The sequence below is a fragment of the Sphaerodactylus townsendi genome, linkage group LG12, assembly GCF_021028975.2.
Source record: "Sphaerodactylus townsendi isolate TG3544 linkage group LG12, MPM_Stown_v2.3, whole genome shotgun sequence".
In the NCBI taxonomy this organism is placed as follows: Eukaryota; Metazoa; Chordata; class Lepidosauria; order Squamata; family Sphaerodactylidae; genus Sphaerodactylus; species Sphaerodactylus townsendi.
In genome coordinates this window covers 38,639,495-38,663,261 of record NC_059436.1, presented here as the reverse complement: position 1 = coordinate 38,663,261, position 23,767 = coordinate 38,639,495, and the positions used below count along the sequence as shown (strand labels likewise).

Sequence of the window (23,767 nt, the reverse complement as noted above, 5' to 3'; positions counted from 1 at the left end):
GTATTGATGCTCATAAACTGATCCATTCATTTCAATTGAATCTTTGTGTAAAACATCTTCAGCAGAGGGCGGCCAAAGGCTCCCCTCCAGACCACTTTTTATTTATAATGTTAAAACTTTATGATATAAAAGTTTTAACACCATGCCATATAAATAAAACAAATCTCCAATGATTTAGGTGCTGGGTAGAAAGCAGTGCGTAGTGCCAACAGGGCGGGGGAAGGGAGGGAGTGATGCCCTGGGTGGAGCTGCAGAAGGGGCGTGGCAGGGGCGTTCCGGGGCGGGGAGAGGCGCTGCCATAGCAGGGGTGCAGGGTACGCATGCCCTGGGCACAGATTCCCCTCGCTCTGCCCCTGGTAGAAAGCTGACACTGTAATTAATGTAAGGGAATTTTAAAGTGGGCAGAGAAGTAAATGACCCTTCATATCCCACAATTAAGTATATAGAAAGAGGGCTATGTGTGTGGAGAGAAATCAAGTGACATAGTATACTACCCTGCTTCTGCTAACTGATGCATTTACTTACTTACTTACTTAATTAATATAAATAAAAATGTAAATGTTCATTTGTTCAAAATCTTAAATCTCCAAAAGTTCTTCACCGATTGGTTTGAAATTTTGTCGCAACATTGCATTCGAATACGCACGTGTTTTTATATACCTACTATTATGCTATGATACAGGTGTCACACCTGTGACAGGTTAAACCATGCTTTTTAAAAATCAGCGCCATCTGGTGGACATTACAGCAACACATGCTATACTCACTACTTTACTATTCCATCTCAATGTTTCCAAATTACGATCCATGTATGATTCCCAACTTTCCACTTTTACGCTTCCACATCAATGTTTCCAATTCCAATGTTGTCTGTGCTCTGGTTGCCTGTGCTCATATTCGTTTGGGACTATATTCTAACGTTGATAGTTTTTTCAACATCTACACCTCAACTGACCATATAAAACAACTTTCTCTGACACACAGTATAATCACACATCCTCGTTTTGAAGCCTTGCCAGTGCAGACTGTGAAATCTGGCAGGGTGAGGTCAAATGGGCACAACTAATGCAAACGGGTATCTGTTTCAAACTCCACGGAGACCTGCAGCTTCTTGATATCTCTCGGATAATAAGTTTTTGCCTGCCTGGTCAGGAAGCCCACTGTCCCCAACTGTGTTTCCTTCAGGCTCCCCAAGGTGTACCTGGGGAAATCTGGGGGGTAAAAGCACCACAGGACCCTGCTCGCGTTGCCCAAGGCCCAGTCGGTTTCAACGACGCAACATCCTCGCTTCTCGCAAAGTTCTTTCGTGACCACCGTGCAATTTAGTGACGTCAACAGAGGATTCCAATGGATCCCAATGTGCGCTTTCGCTTTTCTCTCTTTCCCATTTCACCAGACTGGGCCACATTAACGCGTGGCTGGGTACGGCTAGTTAATTAATATATTCAATTTAATAAACTGCTCTCCCCCAGAGGGCTCAGAGTGGTGTACAAGTCAATCAATAACAAAATACAGAGGACATCGAATATCATCATTAAAATACATAAAACCAATAAAATCAGTAGCAGCGATACAATCCACCCACAATTTTGTGGATGGCGTCTGGTCCTAATGCATTGTATGGAGGTTTATTGGTTCACTGGAGGTTTCAAAGTTGCACTGTGTAATTACGTAAGAACGTAACAGCAGTTGTGGTGGATTGGACCCATCATACATATAATCCAGCATGGAAGACATATGAGCAGGGCACATGGATGCAAGACTCCCTGACACTGCTTCCCAGCAGTGTTATTCAGTGAACTTCTGCCCAGAGGTTTCATTTTTGTCTTTGTGGCTAACAGCTACTGGTGGACTTATCCTCCTTGAATTGGTCATTTGTCATATACAGTCATTTGGGAATTGATACAAACCAAACGCAAACTGATTTCAACATGCCAGTGAGATCTTTTTAGAATGCAAGCCCACATAACCCTTTCCCGAGTCTATACAGCAGATGGAAAAACAGAAACAAGACTCACATCCTACATACACATCCTGCCATGAGTATGCTGATAAAAATCCCATCTTCCTGTTAAATTAAAAAGTGGTAAGCTGCTTTGAAAACAATTTGCAGACAAGGGATTTTTTTTTCTTCATCTGGAAGACAGCACGATACATTAAGCAGGATTCTGTGGTATAATAACATCATTGTTCCTATGTCTGCTTTCCATCTGATCCACAAAAATAAACGTGTTGATATGATCAACAAGGGGGATTTTCAACTGCAAAAAGAACAGCAGTGACTTGGTTTGTCTAACTGCTTTTCAAAACTATTAACTGGGGGAAAATTCTGTGGGATGTTTTCACCAACAGAAATCTGTTGTGATTGTTTTCCGCCTTTCTCGTGCAACTCGAATAAGATGATAGACTCCAGAGTGGCAGAAACAGTATAAGCAGCTCTGCAGACCTGTGTACAAATATACATGTTTATTTCAAAAATGAGCTCTGGAAGTACCAGTTGTTTAGACTGTGCAGAAGTTCTGATGGGACAGGAAAATATGGCCCTAGAGGGCTTTTAATGTACTTGATTCTTCTCTCTCCTTCCCAAACTCCAAATTGGTTTTCATTTTTTTAAACAATGTGATATTCTGGAGGGTAAAGTGCTCACTTGATCTAACTTGATTTATTAAATCCAATCAAATTAAATCGAATGAGCATAAAGGAATGAATATGCTTCGGTTCCTTTAAAAATCATGGCCTGCTTTCAAAACATGTAATGCTTAAAGCAAGACTATGGACTGAAATGGGGAGTATGTATTGTATGTATGTCCATCATGAAAACTGAAGGGCTAGGTCCACACAACTAATGACAAACCGTCCACCAGAACCCTCTATTCTAATCTTCTGATGAAACTAAATTTAAAAAATGGCCCATTCATCTCCTAAGTTATAATTGGCATACATAAGTTGTAATGGACATACATTAAAAAATGGCCCATTTATCTCCGTTAAGCTATAACTAATATACATATGCATTTATTATTTCTAACTGTTCAGTTTTGGAACAGAGGTATGGGTGCTCCAATCAGAGGCAACAATTGTACAGTTTTAGGGAGCAAGCATCTTCATTTTCACAGCTATCGTGAAGTAATGAAAGAAAGCAATGAATGCAATTTCCTGCATATAGAAAGCAGGAATGGAGCCACCAACACCCACCCCAACCCTTTCCTAACTAAAAAGAGAGAAGAAACCCTGAAATAAATGGTGTTGATTTGTGTGTATGTGTGTGTGTATAAGCTTGCTGTAGGCTCAAGAAAAACAATTCCTCTTGCTGTCATATATGACTGATTTGGAGCAGGGAGTGCCTTTCCTTAGGAAACATCTCTGGCTATGGGCTAGCCCCGTGGTGGCGAACCTATGGCACTCCAGATGTTCATGGACTACAATTCCCATAATCCCCTGCCAGCATGGCCAATTGGCCATGCTGACAGGAAGATTATGAGAGTATAGTCCATAATTTACGCATCTGGAAGTGCCATAATTCGCCATCCTACCGGCTAACTCTCTTAACTAACCTCTCCACCCCTTCCTGGGTGGAAGGAAGTCGAGATTTGGGGTTTGTTATTTTATTCTGGTTTTAACTAGGATTTCTTTAAATCGATTATTGTAAACCATGTTGAACAATGAGGAAAGGTGAGGTATAAATGTTTTAATAAATTTACCCAAATAAGCCTTCTTTTCTACCCTCTGAACAGGAAGCATAAACAGCCACAACACGCAACCTGAACATTGGTGAATTCTTCAATTAGTGTGGTGAATTTCTTCTCTCTGAGTTAGGAAAGAGAGACCCGATGGAAAGAGGAATGCCCCCTCCTCTGTATGCTGAAGGGAAAGGGAGGATCTATGCTTTCCAGATTTTTTTATGGTAGGCCTGTGTGTGTACAGTATCAACCCATGGCTTGATAAAGACCACAACATTGAACTCAATAAATATTCACTTAAAACCCCCTAGAATGATGAGACATTCACAAGACTGGTTCATTTAAATCTCTGAAGGACAGTGGAAAAAGTGGTTTTCCAAAAATCCAAGTTTCATATACAGCATATTCTTCCATTTAAGTGTTCTTCTAATCCAATAAAAAAAGTAAGCATATCAGATTCTTACTTTTTAGCCTTTATGAAAATGTCTCATTTGGCGACAACGTTGTATCTTATAGACAGGATCCATCTGGGATTTCACTCAGATGCCTGACAATATCTTCACTGTTGAACTCTGGTTTTTTAAAAAATATCTACTTATTTCCCTGCCAGGGACATATATTTTAAAATAATTGCTTTTATTCAAGCTGCAGTTAGACCACCTTTTTCATGAAGTCAGCTGGGGCAAAGGAAGCGATGGAACTTACTTGTAGTTGTCGTCTTCTACAAATTTTTGAAGCTCTTCAATGTACCGGACAGATTTTAAGTATTTTTGCACATGGGGTAGTGTTATAAGGTGATCTGTATTTTAAAAAAAGAAAGAAAGAAAAGAGTACATATAAATCTGGGAAAAGTCAAGCAAAGCAGATCTTCTTTAGTTTCTCCCACATCTTTTGAATTTTCTCTTTGCACTGTCTGTGCTGAAATGTAACCGAAAGCTTTGCCACCTAAGGACAAATAAATAATTGAAAACTCTAATTTCACTAAGCACTGCATGGGCATGATGGTCAGGATGAAATCATACACCCACTGGAAATCCAAGGACGGTTCAAATGCAATTGTATACATACTTTCTTGCATGGCCATCGATTGGTATAAGGCAGTGGTGGCGAACCTTTGGCACTCCAGATGTTATGGACTACAATTCCCATTAGCCCCTTCCAGCATGGCCAATTGGCCATGTTGGGAGGGCTGGCCATGTTGGGAGGGGCTGATGGGAATTGTAGTCCATAACATCTGGAGTGCCAAAGGTTCGCCACCACTGGTATAAGGATATTGTCTACTTTTCACACATGTTTGCCAACTATGGGAGAAGTTTATGAGGTATATGAGAATTCAATAAGGTTCTCATTAGATATGGTACACAAGATGCTGTGACGTACAACACTCCTGTGTGAATTTATAAGGAAAAAGTACGGCAACAAGTCGGGAACGGAAAGAGCCAAGAATAGTTTGGGGGATTGGAGGGGATGCAGCACTAGCAAATACCTGTAACACCACAGCACATTTTTCTGTTATGATTGCCTTAATATAGTAAGTTTTCAGTGGGAAAGACAGAGAGATGAAATACATGTTGAAATGAACACATCACAGAAAAGGGTAACGGATTTCTAGAAATCAGAGCAGAACACAGGAATGCCACTGACCAGCTGAAACAGGACCTTGGCCATAAAAACTGAAACCATGGGAGAGAAAACCCTCATAAGGAGTGGATACTGAAGGATGCCTTCAAACTTAAGTCAGGCTAACAAAACAAACAATAAAAATTTGTTTGCGTAATTTGGCATTAAAACTGAAATCATACAAAAGTGGAGGATAAACTGTTTAGTAGCACTGAGCGCCCTGGTTTATATTATCCCCTAAGGCCCCTCTCCATAGGAGACAGACATCTGTTTTTAATTTAAAGTAATATTGGTGAAAAGGAAAATTACCAACCATAGCTACAGGAGACTTGCAAATCAGCAATTATTCGGAGGATATTGTTCATTTGATTGGATCTTTGTTCGTTCTCCATGATGCTGCCTGAAGCAGGATATGCTGAATCGATGTAGATTAAATCCAACAAATAAATCCCTGAAATTAAAGAGCGGGGAGGATTCAAGCAGTTGCTCCACAGAGGTACAAACACATCCATAAGCAATAAACGGAACAGTCAGGAATTACTGGCAGGTCACTAAAATAGTAATCTCATTTAAAATCAAAATTAAATGTGAGCGGTTATAGACCTCATATGTCTATCTTTGCATTTATGTACTTCATGTATCAACCCAAAGTGGCTTGCATTGCTCTCCTCCATTTTATCCTCACAACAAGCCTGCATGATACCTGAGGGTGAGAGTGCATGACTGGCCAAAAACCACCCAGCAAGTTTCCACGTTGGCATGGGATTCAAACTTGGATCTCCCAGATCTCAGTCCAACACTCAAATCAATATTCCACAATGGTCCCGGAATGGCACACAGCATTCTCTTCTCTCGTTCATTGAAAAGAGGGCATGCTCAAGATCATCTCACCGTATTGACCCAATTTTCTATCATTTATTGCACCAGTATACTTTCTTGTGTTTTCTTTAGATTCAAAGACATTTAAACATTTAATAAGAGTAGTGGCATAACAGTAGATTAATGATTTGTAGATATGAGGAGACTGTGCGCACAGCACAACGCTGAGAATCTCCTGGTTAACAGAGTGGCAGTAGGTTTTAGGCTCATATGCTCTTTTTTCAGTGTGGCCCATTATGCACAAGCAGAGGTGGAATCAACCAGGTTCTCACAGGTTCCCGAGAGTAGGTTACTAATTATTTGTGTGTGCCGAGAGGGGGTTACTAATTGGTGATTTTGCCACGTGATTTTTGCCTTAGTTACGCCCTCCTCTCAGCAGTAGCACGCAGAAATTGAAGCAGTCTAGCAGGAGGTGCACTGCCGTGCATGGCAGCCTGCGCCTGCGTGAATTCGTTTCCCGCCCAAGGACCGGCGCAGTGGCTGTGTCCCTGCCACAGCCCTGCCCAGGAATGCCCCGCCCCCGGAATACCCAGCCACGCCCCCGTTGTGCCCCGCCCAGCCCCATTGGCGCTACACCACAGTTTGAATCCCACCACCATGGGAACCTGTTACTACAATTTTTGGATCCCACCACAGTGCACGAGGTGTCTTGTGTAGGTGCAAATGTCCATTGCAGCAAGGTCTCTTGTATAGATGTACTTCCCTGAGCCCCACTTTCAATTTCCATTTTCCCCATGCCAAGCGACACCACTTTAAACACAACTTTGATTTTGCTCATGAGCACAGCTTTGTCCCAGACATCTTTCCTCTGCTTACCACCAGCCTTTCCCACTCACATGCCCATCTCTCCACTTCCCTCTTTTCAGATTTATTATTACTTCAGTTTTTGTTATTTATTATATTGCAATATTGATATATCGATATAAATAGAGAATCACTGCAAAATTGCTGTCTTTTACTGCATTTTAAAAACTCCAAACAGCAAATCAGCCATTTCCCTCGGACTCTCATTTCCAGAGCCATTGCAGTTAACAGGAGGTTGGTTGGTTGGGGGGGTGGGGATAGCTGTAGTAGGATGAATTATGTATGGTGGGCTAACCATTTAATACAAGGCTCCCTCTCCTCCTGCAGCACCAAGAAGTACATGTGTGTGTCTGTGCAGGGCAGAGAGATATCAGATATGCATATTTTATTAAATGAATATTATATTATTATATTACTCTGTTTCCCTGAAAATAAGACCTATCCCGAAAATGAGCCCTAGCATTATTTTTCGGGATTTTTAGAGGATGCTTGAAATATAAGCCCTACTCCAAAAATAAGCCCTTCTTACAGATTCCCTGGCGCAGCTGATCTGGTCACGCGGGGGGCACAAAATCACTGGAAAAAAAATAAGACATTCACTAAAAATAAGCCCTAACGCATCTTTTGGAGCAAAAATTAATATAAGACTGTGTTTTATTTTCGGGGAAACATGGGATATGAATATAAAAAATAGAACGAGAGCTTTCTATAGAATTTGTGGAAAGAATTTCTACAGCAAGTTTTTTAAAAAATGTACTTTCATTTGAGTCAGATCCCTTCAGCACCCATTACTCAATTAAAAATATTTTTCTATTAGGCTTCTGACTCCCCCCACCTACATCTGATCACATTAGCCAGCTGTGGGAGGAATTCTGCACAACTCGCTCAAGACTCCAGCGCTGATGGAAACAAAGCGGCCTTGTTATTTTTCACAATCTAGCATAAAGGAGGGAGAAATGCAGAGGTGGGCTTGACTGCTTCAGTTCAGGAGGAACAGCAAACATACACCTGATGATGTTTTAATGTGACAAGAATTATAACTCAGCTTAAAGGAGAACACAGTTCTGAAGTGTTACCCATTAGGAAACGGTGCAAGATTTCATTCGAATGTACCCAGGGTTAGAATCCTTGTGGTTTGGGCTTTGCCAAGAAAACTTTAAATTGCTTATTATATGATACCTTACAATAAAAAAAAGGTTTCAATAAGCCTTTATTGGCATATAATACCTTACAATACACTGAGAAGTCTTGAGATGCTGTTGTAATGTTCCTTTAGAAGTGCCTGAGATCTTATCAGAGGCACTTTTAGAAAAATTCTGCTATAGCACATACTCTGTTCTCCTAAAATAAGAAATCCCCTGAGAATAAGACGTAGTAGAGGTTTTGCTGAAGTGCTAAATATAAAACATCCCCTGAAAGTAAGATGTAGCAAAGTTTTTGTTTGGAAGCAAGCCCATCAAACAGAACACCAGAGCATGCAGCTGTGGAGCGGAAAAATAAGACATCCCCTGAAAATAAGACATAGTGCATCTTTGGGAGCAGAAATTAATATAAGATACTGTCTTATTTTTGGAGAAACACGGTATCCCCCACCTGAAATTTCCTAGAAACAACTTTTGACAGTTCTGTAATATGTCCACTTTCTTGACTAGACATTGTGCAAGTGAGGATGAAAGACAATCCTATTCCATTCACACTGTTAATTGCACCGGGTAGTGGTAGAACAAGCAGAAATTGAAACCATTTTAGAGCCAGGATGAGCAGAAGAGAGAGCAGAGGCGTAGCTCCAAGGGGACGGGGGCTGTGCGATGCACCGGGTGCACGCCCCTCTGGGGGCGTGGTGAGGGCGTTCCAGGAGCATGGTGAGGGCGTTTTGGGGCAGCACAGGGGCGGAGGATGCACCAGTGCACCGGGCACTTTCCCCCCTTGCAACCCTCTAAGGCCCCTTCTGCACACTCAAAATAATGCGTTTTCAAACCACTTTCACAACTGTTTGCAAGTGGATTTTGCTATTCCGCACAGCTTCAAAGAGCACTGAAAGCAGTTTGAAAATGCATTATTCTGCATGTGCGGAATGAGCCTAAGAGAGGGTATATAAAAGCATAGGAGCTGAGTCTGCAGGGGATGTTATAATGTCAAGGAAGGTGGAAATCAAGCCACATGGAGCTGAAAACTGAAGAAACAGCTGAGGCAGCATTTATGTGAGAGGCTGATCATGAGGGGTACCTGCTAAATAATTTGCATCTCATTTGTCCAACACAGTTATTAGCAGGAACAGGACCCCACACAACCTCATTTTCTTGTCTGGGATGCCCTAGGCTGATCCTGCATTGAGCAGGAGATTGGACTAAATGGCCTGTATGGCCCCTTCCAACTCCATGATTCTCATCCATAACAATAATGAGGGGCACTCAACTCTGGAAATCTAGGATTCTAGCTACTTCCAAAATCAACCATTTTCACCAGCAACCCTTCTACATTTTGGGGTTCTATGTCTTCAATTACAGGTCTCTGTGCTGCATAGCAAACGACTTCTGAAAAAGTTTGATTTCAAAAGCAGTTCTTAACAGAGTTTTTAATGAGACTGTTTAAACAAATAAAAATAAGTTACTTCAGCTTGCTTAGCTTTTTGAATTTGGACCAGAGGTGGGATCCAGCAGGTTCTCACAGGTTCCCGAGAGTAGGTTACTAATTACTTGTGTGTGCCGAGAGGGGGTTACTAATTGGTGATTTTGCCACGTGATTTTTGCCTTAGTTATGCCCCTCCTCTCAGCAGTAGCATGCAGAACTTGAAACAGTCTAGCAGGAGGTGCACCGGCATCCGTGGCAGCCTGCGCCTGCATGCATTCGTTTCCCGCCCAAGGACCGGCGCAGCGGCTGCATCCTTGCCACAGCCCCGCCCCCAGAATGCCCAACCACGCCCCCATCGTGCCCCACCCAGCCCCATTGGCGCTACACCACAGTTTGAATCCCACCACCATGGGAACCTGTTACTAAAAATTTTGGATCCCCCCACTGATTTGGACCATACTGCTTAGTCAACGTACTACCCTGGAGGATAAAAAGCATGAAACAGAATGTTAACCTGGTGAAATGTCGACAGTGTTTTTGTTAACAAAGCTTGGTAGCCATCACAGTACAGGGGGAAAATCCTTCAAAACTGCCTGGGAGTCAGATAGACTCCTTGCCACTAAACACGGGGCAGGGGGGGGGGGATGGAAATTGGTGTTTGAGGTTCAATAGATGTTTCTCTATAGCTGATGATCTTCTGATCTCAAACATCTCTGTTACAGCTCGGGTTGTCAACTCTGGCTCAGGAAATTCCTGGAGATTTGGGAGCAGAGCCAAGGGGAGAGTGAAGAGGTCAGGGACCTTAACAAGGTATAATGCCGTGGAGTTTGCCCTCAAAGCAGTCACCTTCTCCAGGGGAACCTGGAGGTCAGTTGTAATTCTGGAACTCTCCAGGACCCACATGGAAGTTGGCAACTCTAACTCCAGCAGAAGAGCAATTGAAGAGAAGAAGAAATAATCCCAAGGAACAAAACAATGGCATTTAAAAATAAATCAAGAGGCAAGTTCTTTAAGAAGAGAGAGAATGGCATGAGAGTGAAGCATCCAGCAAAGCAGAAAGAAAGGAAGTTTGGGTTACCCACTGGAAGTCCAATCTTGGGGCTGACTCATTTTATTGGTTTTTCCATGACTGAAGGCAGCTAATAATGTTCTGAAAATTGCCTCCAACGGAAACTCAGCCAACAAATAGCACAAGAATTAAACTTTTGGTGGTCTCATCAAAGAGCCACAAAAACCTGCCTTTTCCAAATTGTCCAGAAAATGTTCCATACAGTTTCCTCTCTCTTCTTCTGCTTTGCCATATGAACAAAACTGTAGAGGTGGAAAGCTCTGTATAAGAAGTTATATTATATAACTAGCAGTAAACTCTATTGAATGGAGAAATTCAATGGGCTCTAGAAAAGTTTTGGTGGGTTAATGGTGCCTACCGAGGGGGGAACTCCTGTCTTTCTTCCCCCCTTGGTCAACGTTTCACTCTCATTCTCCCTCTCTGCCTGCCTTCCCCACACATATACACACACTCCCAACTCCAGATCCTCTGTCTCTCCCTTTCTCACCCCCCCTTCTGCATCTTTTCCCATTGTTAGGTACCACTTTGGGGGAGAAGGGGGTTGCTTCTCTTTCCCTTTGTGTCCTGTTAAATTCTGGAAGGTATTGGGAGAGGAGAATCATGCTCAGATGAATGGATTGGAGACACACTGATTTGAAAGTGGGGGGGCGGGGAGAGAGACTGTTATTTGAAAGCAGTTTTTAAAAGCAGTGCCCAAAAAATGCCCGAGGAATCCCCTTCCTCTCAGATCCACCCTGGGGATCTGGTAGGGTGGTGGGAAAGAAATCGAAGCCAATGTCTTGCAGTCCAAGAATCAGGGGCAATGTTCTTCTGGGGGTGAGGGGGACTTGAGCTCCCCCCACTCTTGAGCTCCCCCCACTCTTCTCCCAAAATGTCTGAGACATTTGGATGACAAATGAAATCCGTAAGTAATGTGTGCAGAACAAATGGTACAAGAGACAAATTTACAATGAAGGGGAAAATTAGGAAATTATGGTAATTGCACTGAGTATTGCAACGTGTGAAAACTAGCTATAGGTCTCCAACAGAGTTCTGCATGTATTTGTGTATCTGAAATACTTCGGAATCTGCAATTGGCAGCCTGTGGGCCAAATCTGACTCTCTCAGAGGTCTTGCTTGTATTGCTATCGCTAGGATGAAAAAGGGGAATGTGACACTTGTACCCACAGGCCTTACTGGTAAACTACATCAGAAACATGGAGGTTAGGATCTTTGCCTCACACCTTCCATAGGCAACTGTAAAATTATTGGGTTGATGTAACCAACTGAAGGAAAATATTATCTTTCTGAATCTTTTATGAATGAAGTGGAGAGCTTTTCTCCTGACTTCACCCATGGCACACCACAAGAAACGTACTTTCTATTGTTTGGAAAACAACTTGTAGCATATTGAACAGAACTGACACATTTAATTTTCCATTTTTCCATCTTTTTTTGAGAGAGAGGGAGAGAGAGATAATGCGTTTATGATTAAAAATACATTTTCCATGTTTTGCTGCCCTGCCTTGGAAAGAACACTCTAAGATTTCAGAAATGAAGAAACTTGGCTCCTAAAGTGGTTTTGTGTGGCTTTATCACACAGAACTTTCTCGATCGATTCCAGTGACTGAAATAGCAGGAAGTGCATCTGTGATACTCAAAGGTACATCTCACTCCCTTATAGGAGACAAAATACATCATTAAATATTCCATGGGTCAAACATAAAGTGAGACAATCTAGATTGTCTGGTAATATTTTCAAGGTTCACTGATAATAAAGGGTGTAAGGAAAATAAATACACAGAGTTTTTTTTAAAGATTGTGTTAATGAAATCTGCCAAGTTGAATTGGATATAACCCAATATTTTTAATTTACAGGTTTTAAAAAATGTAACAATTCCATCTGGAAAAAATACTTTTTTTTCCAGCAGATGCAACGTTCTCACGTATTCTTTAGCATCCAACAAAATCTTTGGACTGTCACCTACAGCCATGAATCTGGTTACGAAAGTAAGAAATGGAGCTCAAGAAAAGCTTGGCGGCTCACCAGAGACACTAAATATTTGAACATAAATGATACAAAATGCTGAATAAGTTACACATCCTTGGAAGCATGTCCGTTCAATTAAACAAGTCACACTGATTAGAACTGGTTTCCCACAATTATATCCACGACTACATTGTGGATTCACACAATCTAGGATTTACACGGGTTAGGTGTTGTATTTCTGCAAAAAGTATTCAAAAAGTATTCTTTTTTCCTACAAAAGTCCCCCTCCGTGGTTCTTTGTCTTTCTGGCTCCTTTTCCATGATTGCATATTTCTGTAAAATATGTTCATTCTCCTCCCACAAATCTGGAATTGCTTGTCTCTTTCCACTATACAGAATAATAGAAGTAACAGCTGTTTTGCAAGTTAAATGGGCATCTTCTCTGAATACTAAACACTTGCTTTATTTCAGTCTTTCCCCCCAGCAGCACCCACATTATAGTATTAAAACAGCACATGCATGGAAAGGCTAGAAGCACCCATATGGTTCAAGGAAACAGATTTAGACACACAAAACAAGACTGCACTTACTTGTAACTGTTGCTCATTGAATGGTCTTCTGCGAAGGAACACATGGAAACTGGACAGACCAACCGCTTGTATGCTTCTAGAAAGATCAGTTTAACTTGTAAGTTTCTCGAAAGATCCGCTCTGTGAAGAGCTCCCCCTCCACTTCACACCGTAGTTGGAGGCTCTTCCCGCCCAAATGGTTATGTGATAGAGGGGGAAGGGAGCACTCCTCCTCAGTTCTCCTATCACTGTGGTGGAGCAGCAGATGGTCTCATACACAGCAGTCCACACTGGAGCAAGGAAAGAGGGATGAGTGCCTGCACAGAAGACCACTCAATGAACAACAGTTTGAGGTAAGTGCAACCCTGTTTCATTTTCATGGCTTCTGTGAAGTCCATATGGGAGAGTAACAAGCTCACTTATCAAAGCAGGTGGGTGTGTGACTCTTCAATGATTGAAGAACTGCTATTCTAACATCTGCCTCATTCCTGGAGTCCACGTCCATGGAGTAGGGTTTGATGAATGTGAAAAGTCTTGGCCAGGTTGCTGCCATGCAGATGTCTCAGAGATCAGCACTGGAACTGAAAATGACTGTTGTATACCAGTTTGATAGCAGAGGTCACCAACCTAGAAAGGGACTGAGGTAAAACAACTCTCCCTTTGTTCAGACCCCTGATGCAAACAAAGAGGATATTGTCTTTTCTGAATGATGTGATGTAAATAAAATAATAATAGCCCCACGAATGTGTAATGAGTACAGTACTATTTCAGCAGTAGATTTCAGCTGAGGGAAAAATTGTAGTATCAATATGCATGGAATTTGGATAACACTTTAGGGAGGAAGTCTACAGTTGGGCAAAGGACTCTCCATGAAATTTTGTGAATGGAGAATCATATCAGAGAGCACAGAGATCTCCTATTCTGTGTGCTGAAGTGACTGCTATGAGAAAGGCGGTCTTATACAACAGATGAGATAGTTCACAGGAGGCTAGTGGCTCAAGGGGTTTACACATTAGCTGAGATAAAAATAAAGACACACTCCTCTGGGATAAAGTTGGTTTAACAAGGAGATACAGGTTATTTAGGCACTTTAAAAATCTCTCTGAATGAGAGCTAGGCTGATTTTGCACGTCAAAATTGCCCCTCTCTTGGCATGGGGAATGCCCCGATGAAATCAGGAGTTTTGCACAGCCCCCAGTGCTGCAGCATGACTGCCACGTTTCTGCCCTGGAACCACCCTGCGGCAATGGCTTTGCTCCATGAATTTCCTGAACTGTAAAGGTTGAGGTCCTTTTGAAATGCCCCTTTGTTGCTCTGGAGACTTCCACTGGCATGCAAAACTCCTCTATAGAACAAACAAGGCCAATTTTCCCGCCTTGCTGCTCTGGCCTGCCCCACCAATGGACAGGTGCTGAGAAGCGGTGCCCTCCCCCCCCCTTGCAGTGGAAAAAAATGGAGGGAGAAATATTGATTTTTATAAAGGAGGGAGAAACCTTGGGCAGAAAAGATGCATGTGTAGGTGCCACGAATGGGAGGGCGGCGATTCGCTCGCACAAGCAAGGATTTTAGATTTACATTTTAGATGGAGGGGGGATGGAGGACAGAGATCCTGTCACACACTCAAGGATTTTGGATTTACATTTTAGATTGAGGGGGTGAGGAAGACAGTGATTCCATCACACACGCAAGGATTTTATATGGGGGGTGGGGTGAGGGCACTGATTCTCAGTGCCTGTTTTGTGTTCAGAGTCACGTAAAACTAAAATGATGAAAGTGGGTGGGGGGAACGAGGCAAGATTCAGCCAATCCGAACGCAGGAAACAGAGGCTGTCCGCAAATGCGTGAAAGAGACTATGGAAGAGCTCACGGTGTTTAAGCGATGCTTATGGGAAAGCCCCGGGCTTGTGGGGAACCATTTGGGGCTTCCCTCACCGGCCCTGACTCCAGCGAAGGAAAGAGCCAGGCAGCAGTGGGGAACTACAAGCAGGGTGAGAAGCCCTGCAGCAGGTACGCTCCCCGGCTCAGCCAAGGAGCATTTAGAAAGTGCAAAATCAGCTCTGGAAAACAATGATGCAGAGTCAGGTCCCAAACAGAATACAGATATAGCCATCAAATTTACTTGATTGAAGAATATGAAAGTCCTGATTTTTTAAGAGTCAGCAGATAGTCAAAAACATTTGTCAATGAACAACATCAAATTTCACTGGTTTCTGAGAAGCCGAAACAAATGACTTTCTAGTAGTTGATTTAATAGGAAAACAACAGAGCATCCTCTATCAGAATAGAGGTCTAAGGTTGGATATACCATGCCAGGAGGTGGAGTGAAGCCACAACATGGTAGTGGAGCCCAAAACACAGAGAACCTCTCTCTTTTCTGGATTCAGCCTCAGTTTGTTGGACCTCCTCCAACCCATAACTCCTCCCAAGCAATGTTCGAGCACATGGAATGTTTCTCCTGACTCTGATGAAATGGAAAGATAGAGCTGGGTGTCCTCTGCATACTGATGACACTTGACTCCAAATCCTTTGATGACCTCCCCCAGCAGCTTCATGTGAAGTTGAAAGCATAGGAGAAACACAAGGAAGCTTCCAGGACTGCGATCTACAAGTCTCCCAACGCTATCTTCTGGAATGGACCCTGAAGGTAGGAGGAGAACCACTGTAACGCAGTACTCCCCAACCAAAATGCGTATGGCACTTTGTTTGTCTCCCTGTTTGTGCATGTTTGCATTCTGTACCTGAATTGCTATTATCTGTGTAGTGCTTTGTGTACACAACTGAATTGGTCATTATTTGCATTGCGCAATATATATTGTTCTGTTGTTCTCTCAACCTTCTGGCTTACCCTATCTTTCTTGGTTGCCCATTTTCCCATTTGTGGTGCTCATGGTGCTGATTGAACCTAGGACTTTCTACATGTAAAGCAAGTGCTCTGCTTGTAATTAATAATTGTCCCTTCCCAAGGTACCTAAAAGAAGACATGGCCAGTAGACATGGCTGACTCACACAATTCAGTGTCTTACTGACTGCCATGTAGATTTTGGATCACGTGTGTACCTGGGGTTCCATGCTTTTCAGTTCATGGGGACCCAATTTGGATAAGGACCCCTCTACCCCAACTCCAATTCTGTTTTCTTGACCTGAAACAGGCCAGAGGACTTGCTGTTTGCTCCTTCATAGACATCATTACATGTGTCTCCCAATGGAGTGACCAGTAGTTCCCAGTGATCCTTTCAGGTCAAAAAACTGTGATGTGGAGGGCTGAAGCCCCTACTCCACATACACTGTAGCCCCAATCTGATCTGTGTCCCCATGCACTTCAGAAAGATGGAACTCTGGGTGTTATCTAAAGTCCTCATGATACCCCAAGGAGTTTGCACCTATAAACCAGTCCAAAGTCAAGACTTTTTTGGACTGGTTAAATAAATCCCCCAAAGCATTATTGTTCACACAATGGCTAAAAGCAATATCAATGGATAAAGGTCACTCACATAAGCAGAATCCTCACTTAACCTATCTTAACTGGACTCATAGAATCAGGTGAAGTCTATTTATTATGAAAATTTGTAAGGTGCCTCTCCAGGGAACTTGCCTGGGAAGTTCCTCACTAGGACAATTTACATCCTAAAAGCAAACAAAACACAAATGGAGAACAGGCACAATGGCAAATGAATGCATGGCAGGTAGCACTATCTCTCAGATGAAACTGCCTACATTTTTCAAGACACAAGCAAATGTTTGCTTCTAGTTTCCCCTCATATTTGCTCCCTCCCTCTGTTGCTTTTATCTCACAACCTAAAAGAGTAAATAAACAAGAAATTAAACAGAAGAATTCACTGCAGTTTTTTAAAGAGGAGGAAAGGATACAAATACGGAGAATGAAAATATTGGTGTATAACTCAGATAGTTATCTGGCAAACGAAGCAACCGGAAAATTAACATATCAGTTCAAAGAAAAAGAAAGGAGACATACATGTTAAGGGGAAAAAAAATCAAAGATAAGTAAATAAGCAGTGGAAGCCTGAGCGGAACAGAAAAACAGGGTGTATAGAAAACAGACAAAAACCAAAATTGTGTTCTTTCGACATATACAAGCAACTGAAAACAAGCACTAACCCAACAGCTCCCTGTTTGCTTGCAGCCTCACAGATCCCAACATCTTTGAGACAGGACCATTGCTACAGAGTTTTCATAGGCACGATCAGGCAAATGTAGCAAGTACGCTATATTGGGCCTTTCGTTATTTACCTGAAAACGTTGTGTCCCAACAAGCTGCATACAGCCCATCAATCACGTATAACAGTCTACAGTAGCATATGTCTTCACACAGACCTTTAAATGTAGAAAGGAACTGCTTTAAAGTGAAAGACAAAAGCCCTTGAAGTCAGAAGCACAATGATATATACAGAATACAAAAAAAGAAGAATGCCTATAAAAACTGAGAACAAAAGATGCTTTATGGAAAAGTGATCTTTTTAATGCAAAAATGCCATCTCTTGTGGAAACTTCCAGACGACATATGGGTTCTGTGGGGATTTATGGAGGGAAGGGTGGTTATTTTGGGGAAGACGAATGTTCTGAAATGAAGCACATTATTATTTCCTTCGAGAGAGCAGGATTGCTTGATATGTATCTTCTGCAACAGGCAAACCAAAGCCGTTGGGAGTGCCAAAGAAAGCAATTCACTGGTTAGTTTTCTAAACTACTGACTTTTAAATGTGCTACTGTACAGAGAAGGCAGGGGGTAGGAGGGGAGGGGAAAAAAAGGGCCCACATTGATGAAAAGTCACCAGGATGCTTTCCAGAGAGTGAGCTCACGGGCAGCTGCTTCTACGGGGGAAAAAATATTTTCCATCTACACATCACTTCTCCATCATTACTGAAACCAGATATGGGGATATGTGGGCAGTCGAGCAGCATGCATTCGTGTATTATAATCCAAGGCCTGGGTGAGGGGAAGCACTTTGCTCTTCACACCCTGATATTCAGTTAATCAGTAGAGAGCAATGGGGTGGAAGGAGAGGAACCTGGCAGAAGAGAGTCTGTGGCAGCTAAATTAAACAAGGCAATTTGTGGGAAACGAAATTCTCAGCAGGAAGGGTACATCAGGACACTTACTTTCTCTTCCCACCCCACACAGATAAATAAGTTAGAAGAGTCAAGAAAAGAAAGAAAAGAAGTTCTGAGAAAGAAAAGTTCACAGTGACTCAAGCCATGCCTTTCACCCCTCGCTACAGAACAGAAGAGGCCACGATCTGCAGCGACAATGGAGGAACATATACTTATGGAAAACCACAACCCAAGCATTGGAAATGCCCCCATTGATTAACAGACCTGAATGAGAAGCAAACAGTTTGGTTTTTAAAAAGCTCCATCGCCAGCTGTGGGGAGAGAATCGCTTGTCAGGGGAAAGGAGGAAAACAGAACAATCCTGGTTTCATTGCCAAAGCGATGTCACTCAACAAGACTTCTCATGTAGACAAGGGTGTTTGGCAATACTGTGTTAAACTCAGGATACAAGTTCATAAAAATATCCTCAATTTTGAATTTACCATCACACGTAAGGACACTAAAGGGCAAAGGTTGACTGCGAGTCACTTAGGGGCAATCAATTCTGCCCCTAAAATCAATCAATTTTTAGATGTTAAAGGAGTTGTTATATTTACAAAGGATAGCAGTATTTGAAAAATATACCCATCTTTTTATTCTTAATGCTGGCAAATCAAGGAGTCAAAAGGTATCTGCTTGAACTGTCCTCTGCTGGATGATCAGTGCAAACATCAGAAAAAAAGAAATCTGCCATGTCAGTCTCAGCCATAAATCCAGAGGGGGGAATCCTCTTGAGGAGGTGGCATGGGGGTGCACCGATGTGTTTGCCCCCTCTGCCAGCACAAGGGGCACCCATGCTGGCAGAGGGGGCAAAGACATCAGTGGCTGATTGCCCCTCAGTTTCGCCATGGCAAAAGCCAGAAGTTCAGACCACCACGAAGCTGTGCTGGTGTCCCGACTGGATCCCAGTGGGGGTGGGGGGTGGGCTGAGACTTATCTGGGGTGGAGCTGATGTTAGCCAGCTCCCACCCTGGATTTGCAGATAGCTGTACCACATCCTGGGTTGCAGAGGTCCATTAAGCCATATGGAGGGCTTTCCAGTGGCGTTTTTTGTTTGTTTGTTTGTTTGTTCTCTTTGTTCCCTCACCCTGCGCCACCAGAAAGCCTTCTAGAGATGGTGAGGCAGAGTCACAGTGGCGCTGTCCCTGGATGCTGGGGGTTGGTTCTGGATTGAGCTGCTAGAAGCTTTTCTAAACTGAAAAGGAAAAGGAAAAGGAAAGACGATCCTCCCCATATTCTCTATAAAATCCTTCCAGAGGAATCTGATTGAGAAAGCCTACAACAAAGCAGATGCATATCTGAATCCTAATGGATGGCGCAAACAGGAAGTACTGCTGAAAGAGAGCGCTTTTCTACATTCTTCTGTCATCACAGCTGGTATTTTGAGGTCACTGCAAACTAATGTTCCACTGAACAAGCGTGCAGGATCAGTTATTATTTACGACAGGCTACCCTCCTCAAGGAGACTACAGATAATCAGCAAACTTGAGTGATTTCAGCATTGGGAGCAGCATTGGCATAGGAGATTAAGAGCAGGTGCACTCTGATCTGGAGGAACCGGGTTTGATTCCCAGCTCTGCCGCTTGAGTTGTGGAGGCATATCTGGGGAATTCAGATTAGCCTGTGCACTCCCACACACGCCAGCTGGGTGACCTTGGGCTAGTCACAGCTTCTTGGAGCTCTCTCAGCCCCACCCACCTCACGGGGTGTTTGTTGTGAAGGGGGAAGGGCAAGGAGATTATAAGCCCCTGTGAGTCTCCTATAGGAGAGAAAGAGGGGATATAAATCCGACTCTTCTTCTTCATCATCATCATTTCAAAGGCCAAGGAGTTTTGGCCAGTTTGTAAACAACCTGAACCTCTAATCTCTCTTAGTATTTTTATTCCCTCCAACACTTTAAGCATTACAAGCTGGACAAGTTATGCTTTCGACCAGGGGCTGATGGGAATTGAAGTCCATGAACATCTGGAGAGCCACAGGTTGCAGACCCCTGCTTTAGACAGTTCCTACAGGCATGTCAAAGCATCACTGTACCTTATCTCACCTTGATCCTTGTCTAACAACCTGCCAACTTGAGATGTGGATCGAAATCTAGATTGGATTTTTCTAATGAATTAGTCTCTCTTTCCACTCAGAATGCTCCTCAGAATGAATCTCAATCTATGAAACGCCTAACAAGCAACGTTTTGTTTCACTCACTTCCCCCAGAATCCACCAACACTACAGGCATTGGAGGAAAGTGTTTGAAACGCCAGAGGTGTTCATTTCTACAACTGTATGAATTAGGCATTCTGGGAAACAGACTGTCAGCTTTCATGAGGTCCTTGATGTCCATCAAGGTTTTTCTCAGATCACTGGTATGTTCTGCCGTGATTCAAACCATCTCTGGAAAAGCATATTGAAGGATGCCGTAACTCTCAAATGTAAAACAAGCAACTTTTAATGGGATGTATTTTAATGTTATGTTTGGATAGTCCTCTGAGATGCACACGTGTCCTTGAGGGGAAACAATTCCACCCTGAAGCAGCAGAAATAGGAAGTAAGGAAAAGAGAAGTAAGAAGCTTCTGGAGTAAGAAGATGTGGGGAGGCAATTCAGATTCTCCATTCCCATCCAACAGCTAGCTCTTTTCCACCTTGAACTCATTGTCCCTGCCTTGGAAGCCCTTTTTGTACACTTTTGCACACTTTTGCCTGCAATCAGACAGTCAGTAAAACACCATTCTGTGGCACTCAGGCCGTTTCCGCATGGCCACGCTGGGGGTTGGGTCGGTGTACATGAAAGAGAAGACTGGCCTCGGCGATGCACCAGATGGTCGCAGAGAAGGTAGGTCGATCGGGCAAAGGGGGGAGGGATGGCGCCTTCCAGCCGCTGCCATTCAGGGAAAATGCCGGCTTCGCGCCGCTGGGGAGGAGCGAGGGCGGCGCTGTATTTGGCCCGTGCGGCAGTCGGAGTTTTTGCCATCCCCAGGGCGCTGTACTTGGCCTGTTCGGAAAGGGTCTCAGAGATGAAGGAAGAAGTCAGCTTGGCACGTCAGATAGAAACTGGGGATATCAGAAGAAATGAGGACGTTTCTTACATGGCTGTGCCCCCGTCTCTTTCTCCATACAAGATCAGTTGAGAAGAACACTTGGCTTCTTCCCATTTAGTGATTCCTTGAAAATTCTTCCCTTCTTTAAAGATTCAGATTCAGAGACCTTTATTAGGCATATACAAAACAGGGAGAGTAAAAAGTAAATCCAGCAGGGAACAGTAAAAGTAATATGGTCAGTAGCCAAGGGAACCTAGTTCAAAACGCGCAGCAAAAAATTGGCTACGATTTTAGCCTCGGAATTGTTGAGCAGGAAAATCATCTTTGCACTGATAGGAAGATCCGACAATCCAACTGAGAATCCAACCAAGGTTAAGGCAGAGACGTCTGGCCTAAAGCTGTTAAACTTAGGGCAGGAGAGCAAGATGTGTTCAAGGGAGTCAGTGTAAGTAGGACAGAAAGAACAGTGTTGATTATGCCGAGGGATGTTTAAGAACCGGCCTTGAAGTAAAGACGATGGAAAGGAATTGCATCTTGCTCTTGAGAATGCCCATCTGAGTTTATGGTTAAGAAGTTGGTCCCTTCTTTAAAGATTCCAGTTTTGCCTCCGAATGGTATCAACTTCTCAAATCAAAAATTTACTCAATAGGTTTATTACTTGAAGATCTCTGTATGCTGACACCCAGAGAGATCTTCCGTACCTTAAAAAGTAGACTTCTAGAACAGGAATATCATATCTTGTTGGGGCAAGCAAATAAATCATGCTCACCCCTCTCTGTCGGAATACCGGAACAGGGGCACATAGCCAAATATCTTGAATAATTAACTGAACCCCAACAGAGATGGATTATCACAAGGGCCAGATCCAATACCTTCCCACTGGCCATGACAAAGGGTCATTACTTATCCATCCCCCTCCAGGATCGGGTTTGTCCACACTGTAAAAATCAAGTGGAGACTCTTGCTCACATTATTCTTGACTGTCCGAGATATGTGGGCATTAGGAATTTCTCTCCCAGGCTGGCCCTGGACAAATCTGAAAGTGACTCTGACTGTTCTGTTGTGGAGCTTCTGTTAAACAATACAGATGTCATGCTCTTGGAAAAAGTAGCAAAATTTCTTTTACAAGTGACAGAACTTTCTAAGTAATGTATACTGCTATATACAGTCTTCCTGTCTGCGTTTTGAATGTACTCTTGATTTGTATTTCAAAAATGTCTGGCAACGCTCTAGAACCTATTTTTAAATGCCAAATAAAGGTTGTTGTTGTTGTTGTTGTTGTAAAGATTCCAGTAGGCAATACATGTTACCCTTGGTAAAATAGGTAGAGGAGATCATGCACGATCACTCAAGATCTATACCACAAACAGAACATTAACCGAAAACACTGCTACTGCCTCCCACCAGCAAAATGCTTTCCTGAGGCACACTAGAATTGGCAGCTCAAGCATCAAGGCACTGTGTGTAAACATTCCTTCCTTCTTTCCCAAGAAACAAGACATTTCAGTTCTTTGATAAGAAAACCAGAAAAGAAAAAAAAGATCATTTTGGCTGTAGTAGATTTTATTCAATACAACTTTTTCCACATTGGTTTGCAGTGCTGCACCATCCTAAATCAAACACAGGACACCAAGAAAGAGCAACTTATCAATTTTCCATTGACTGGTTAAATCTTTAAAACACTTTGTCAGCAGACTGCAAAACCAGAGGCACCACTTTCAAAAGGTTACCTCAGAGTCAGAAAAAGAAGCCAAAAAGTCTGTGGTTTTATTGGTTTACAGAAATTTGGTTGAAGTTTCCCATGAATGAAAGGGCAGGAAAAACTTTCTACTGAGATGAATCAGCAGTCTGGTTAGCCTTGGTAGAGTTGGGGTATTTTAATAGCAAAATGAGGGTGGGTTTCTGCCAAGTCAACAAGAATGAGTGACATGTGTACATAATGCCACCCTGGAGGCCAAATGAATGGGATCAGTCAGAAGAAAGTGTGAAGACCAGATTTCTTGCTTTAATCTAGTGCCATCCAACCAGAAAACAACACCAATAAGAAGAAACATTATAAATGGAAATATGTAACATAAAAAGAAGGCACATTCCAAAGGCTATTGCAGGGTATTTGAATATACTACATTGTTGATTGTCAGTGCTCATTAGATTGTAAGGACATTAATTATATATTAAAACATATCTTTCCAGTTAATGAATCTTTCCAGTTAATGAATTTTGCTGGAAAGTAGATCTGCTGTTGAAAATAAAGATAATCACTGGGTGGCCTTGGGCAAACCATTATCCCAGAAGGTATCAAGTCATTTTATTTACAGTCAGCAACCAGTAGTACAAGATCAAGGTACATCAGTTTCAAGGTCCCAGAAGGTATCTTCTTGCATAACTTTTTTCCTCAGCCACATTTTTAGACACATTTTGAGAAAAAGGCAAGATTCTTACATCTATGCAACTAGAAAACCATCAG

General features: G+C 42.6%; 1 protein-coding gene across 5 annotated transcripts in view; it reads right to left on the bottom strand.

Moving 5' to 3' along the window:
* The window catches only part of RALGPS1 (Ral GEF with PH domain and SH3 binding motif 1), a 240,760-nt gene that overhangs the window by 72,489 nt on the left and 144,504 nt on the right, over nucleotides 1-23,767 (bottom strand). For all 5 annotated transcript variants that reach the window (XM_048513563.1, XM_048513565.1, XM_048513566.1 and 2 more), the window contains exons 10-11: nucleotides 5,614-5,751; nucleotides 4,386-4,479 (exon numbers count right to left, since the gene is read on the bottom strand). In XM_048513563.1, the coding sequence (XP_048369520.1) occupies nucleotides 4,386-4,479; nucleotides 5,614-5,751 (232 nt within the window). The remainder of the gene's footprint in view (nucleotides 1-4,385; nucleotides 4,480-5,613; nucleotides 5,752-23,767) is intronic.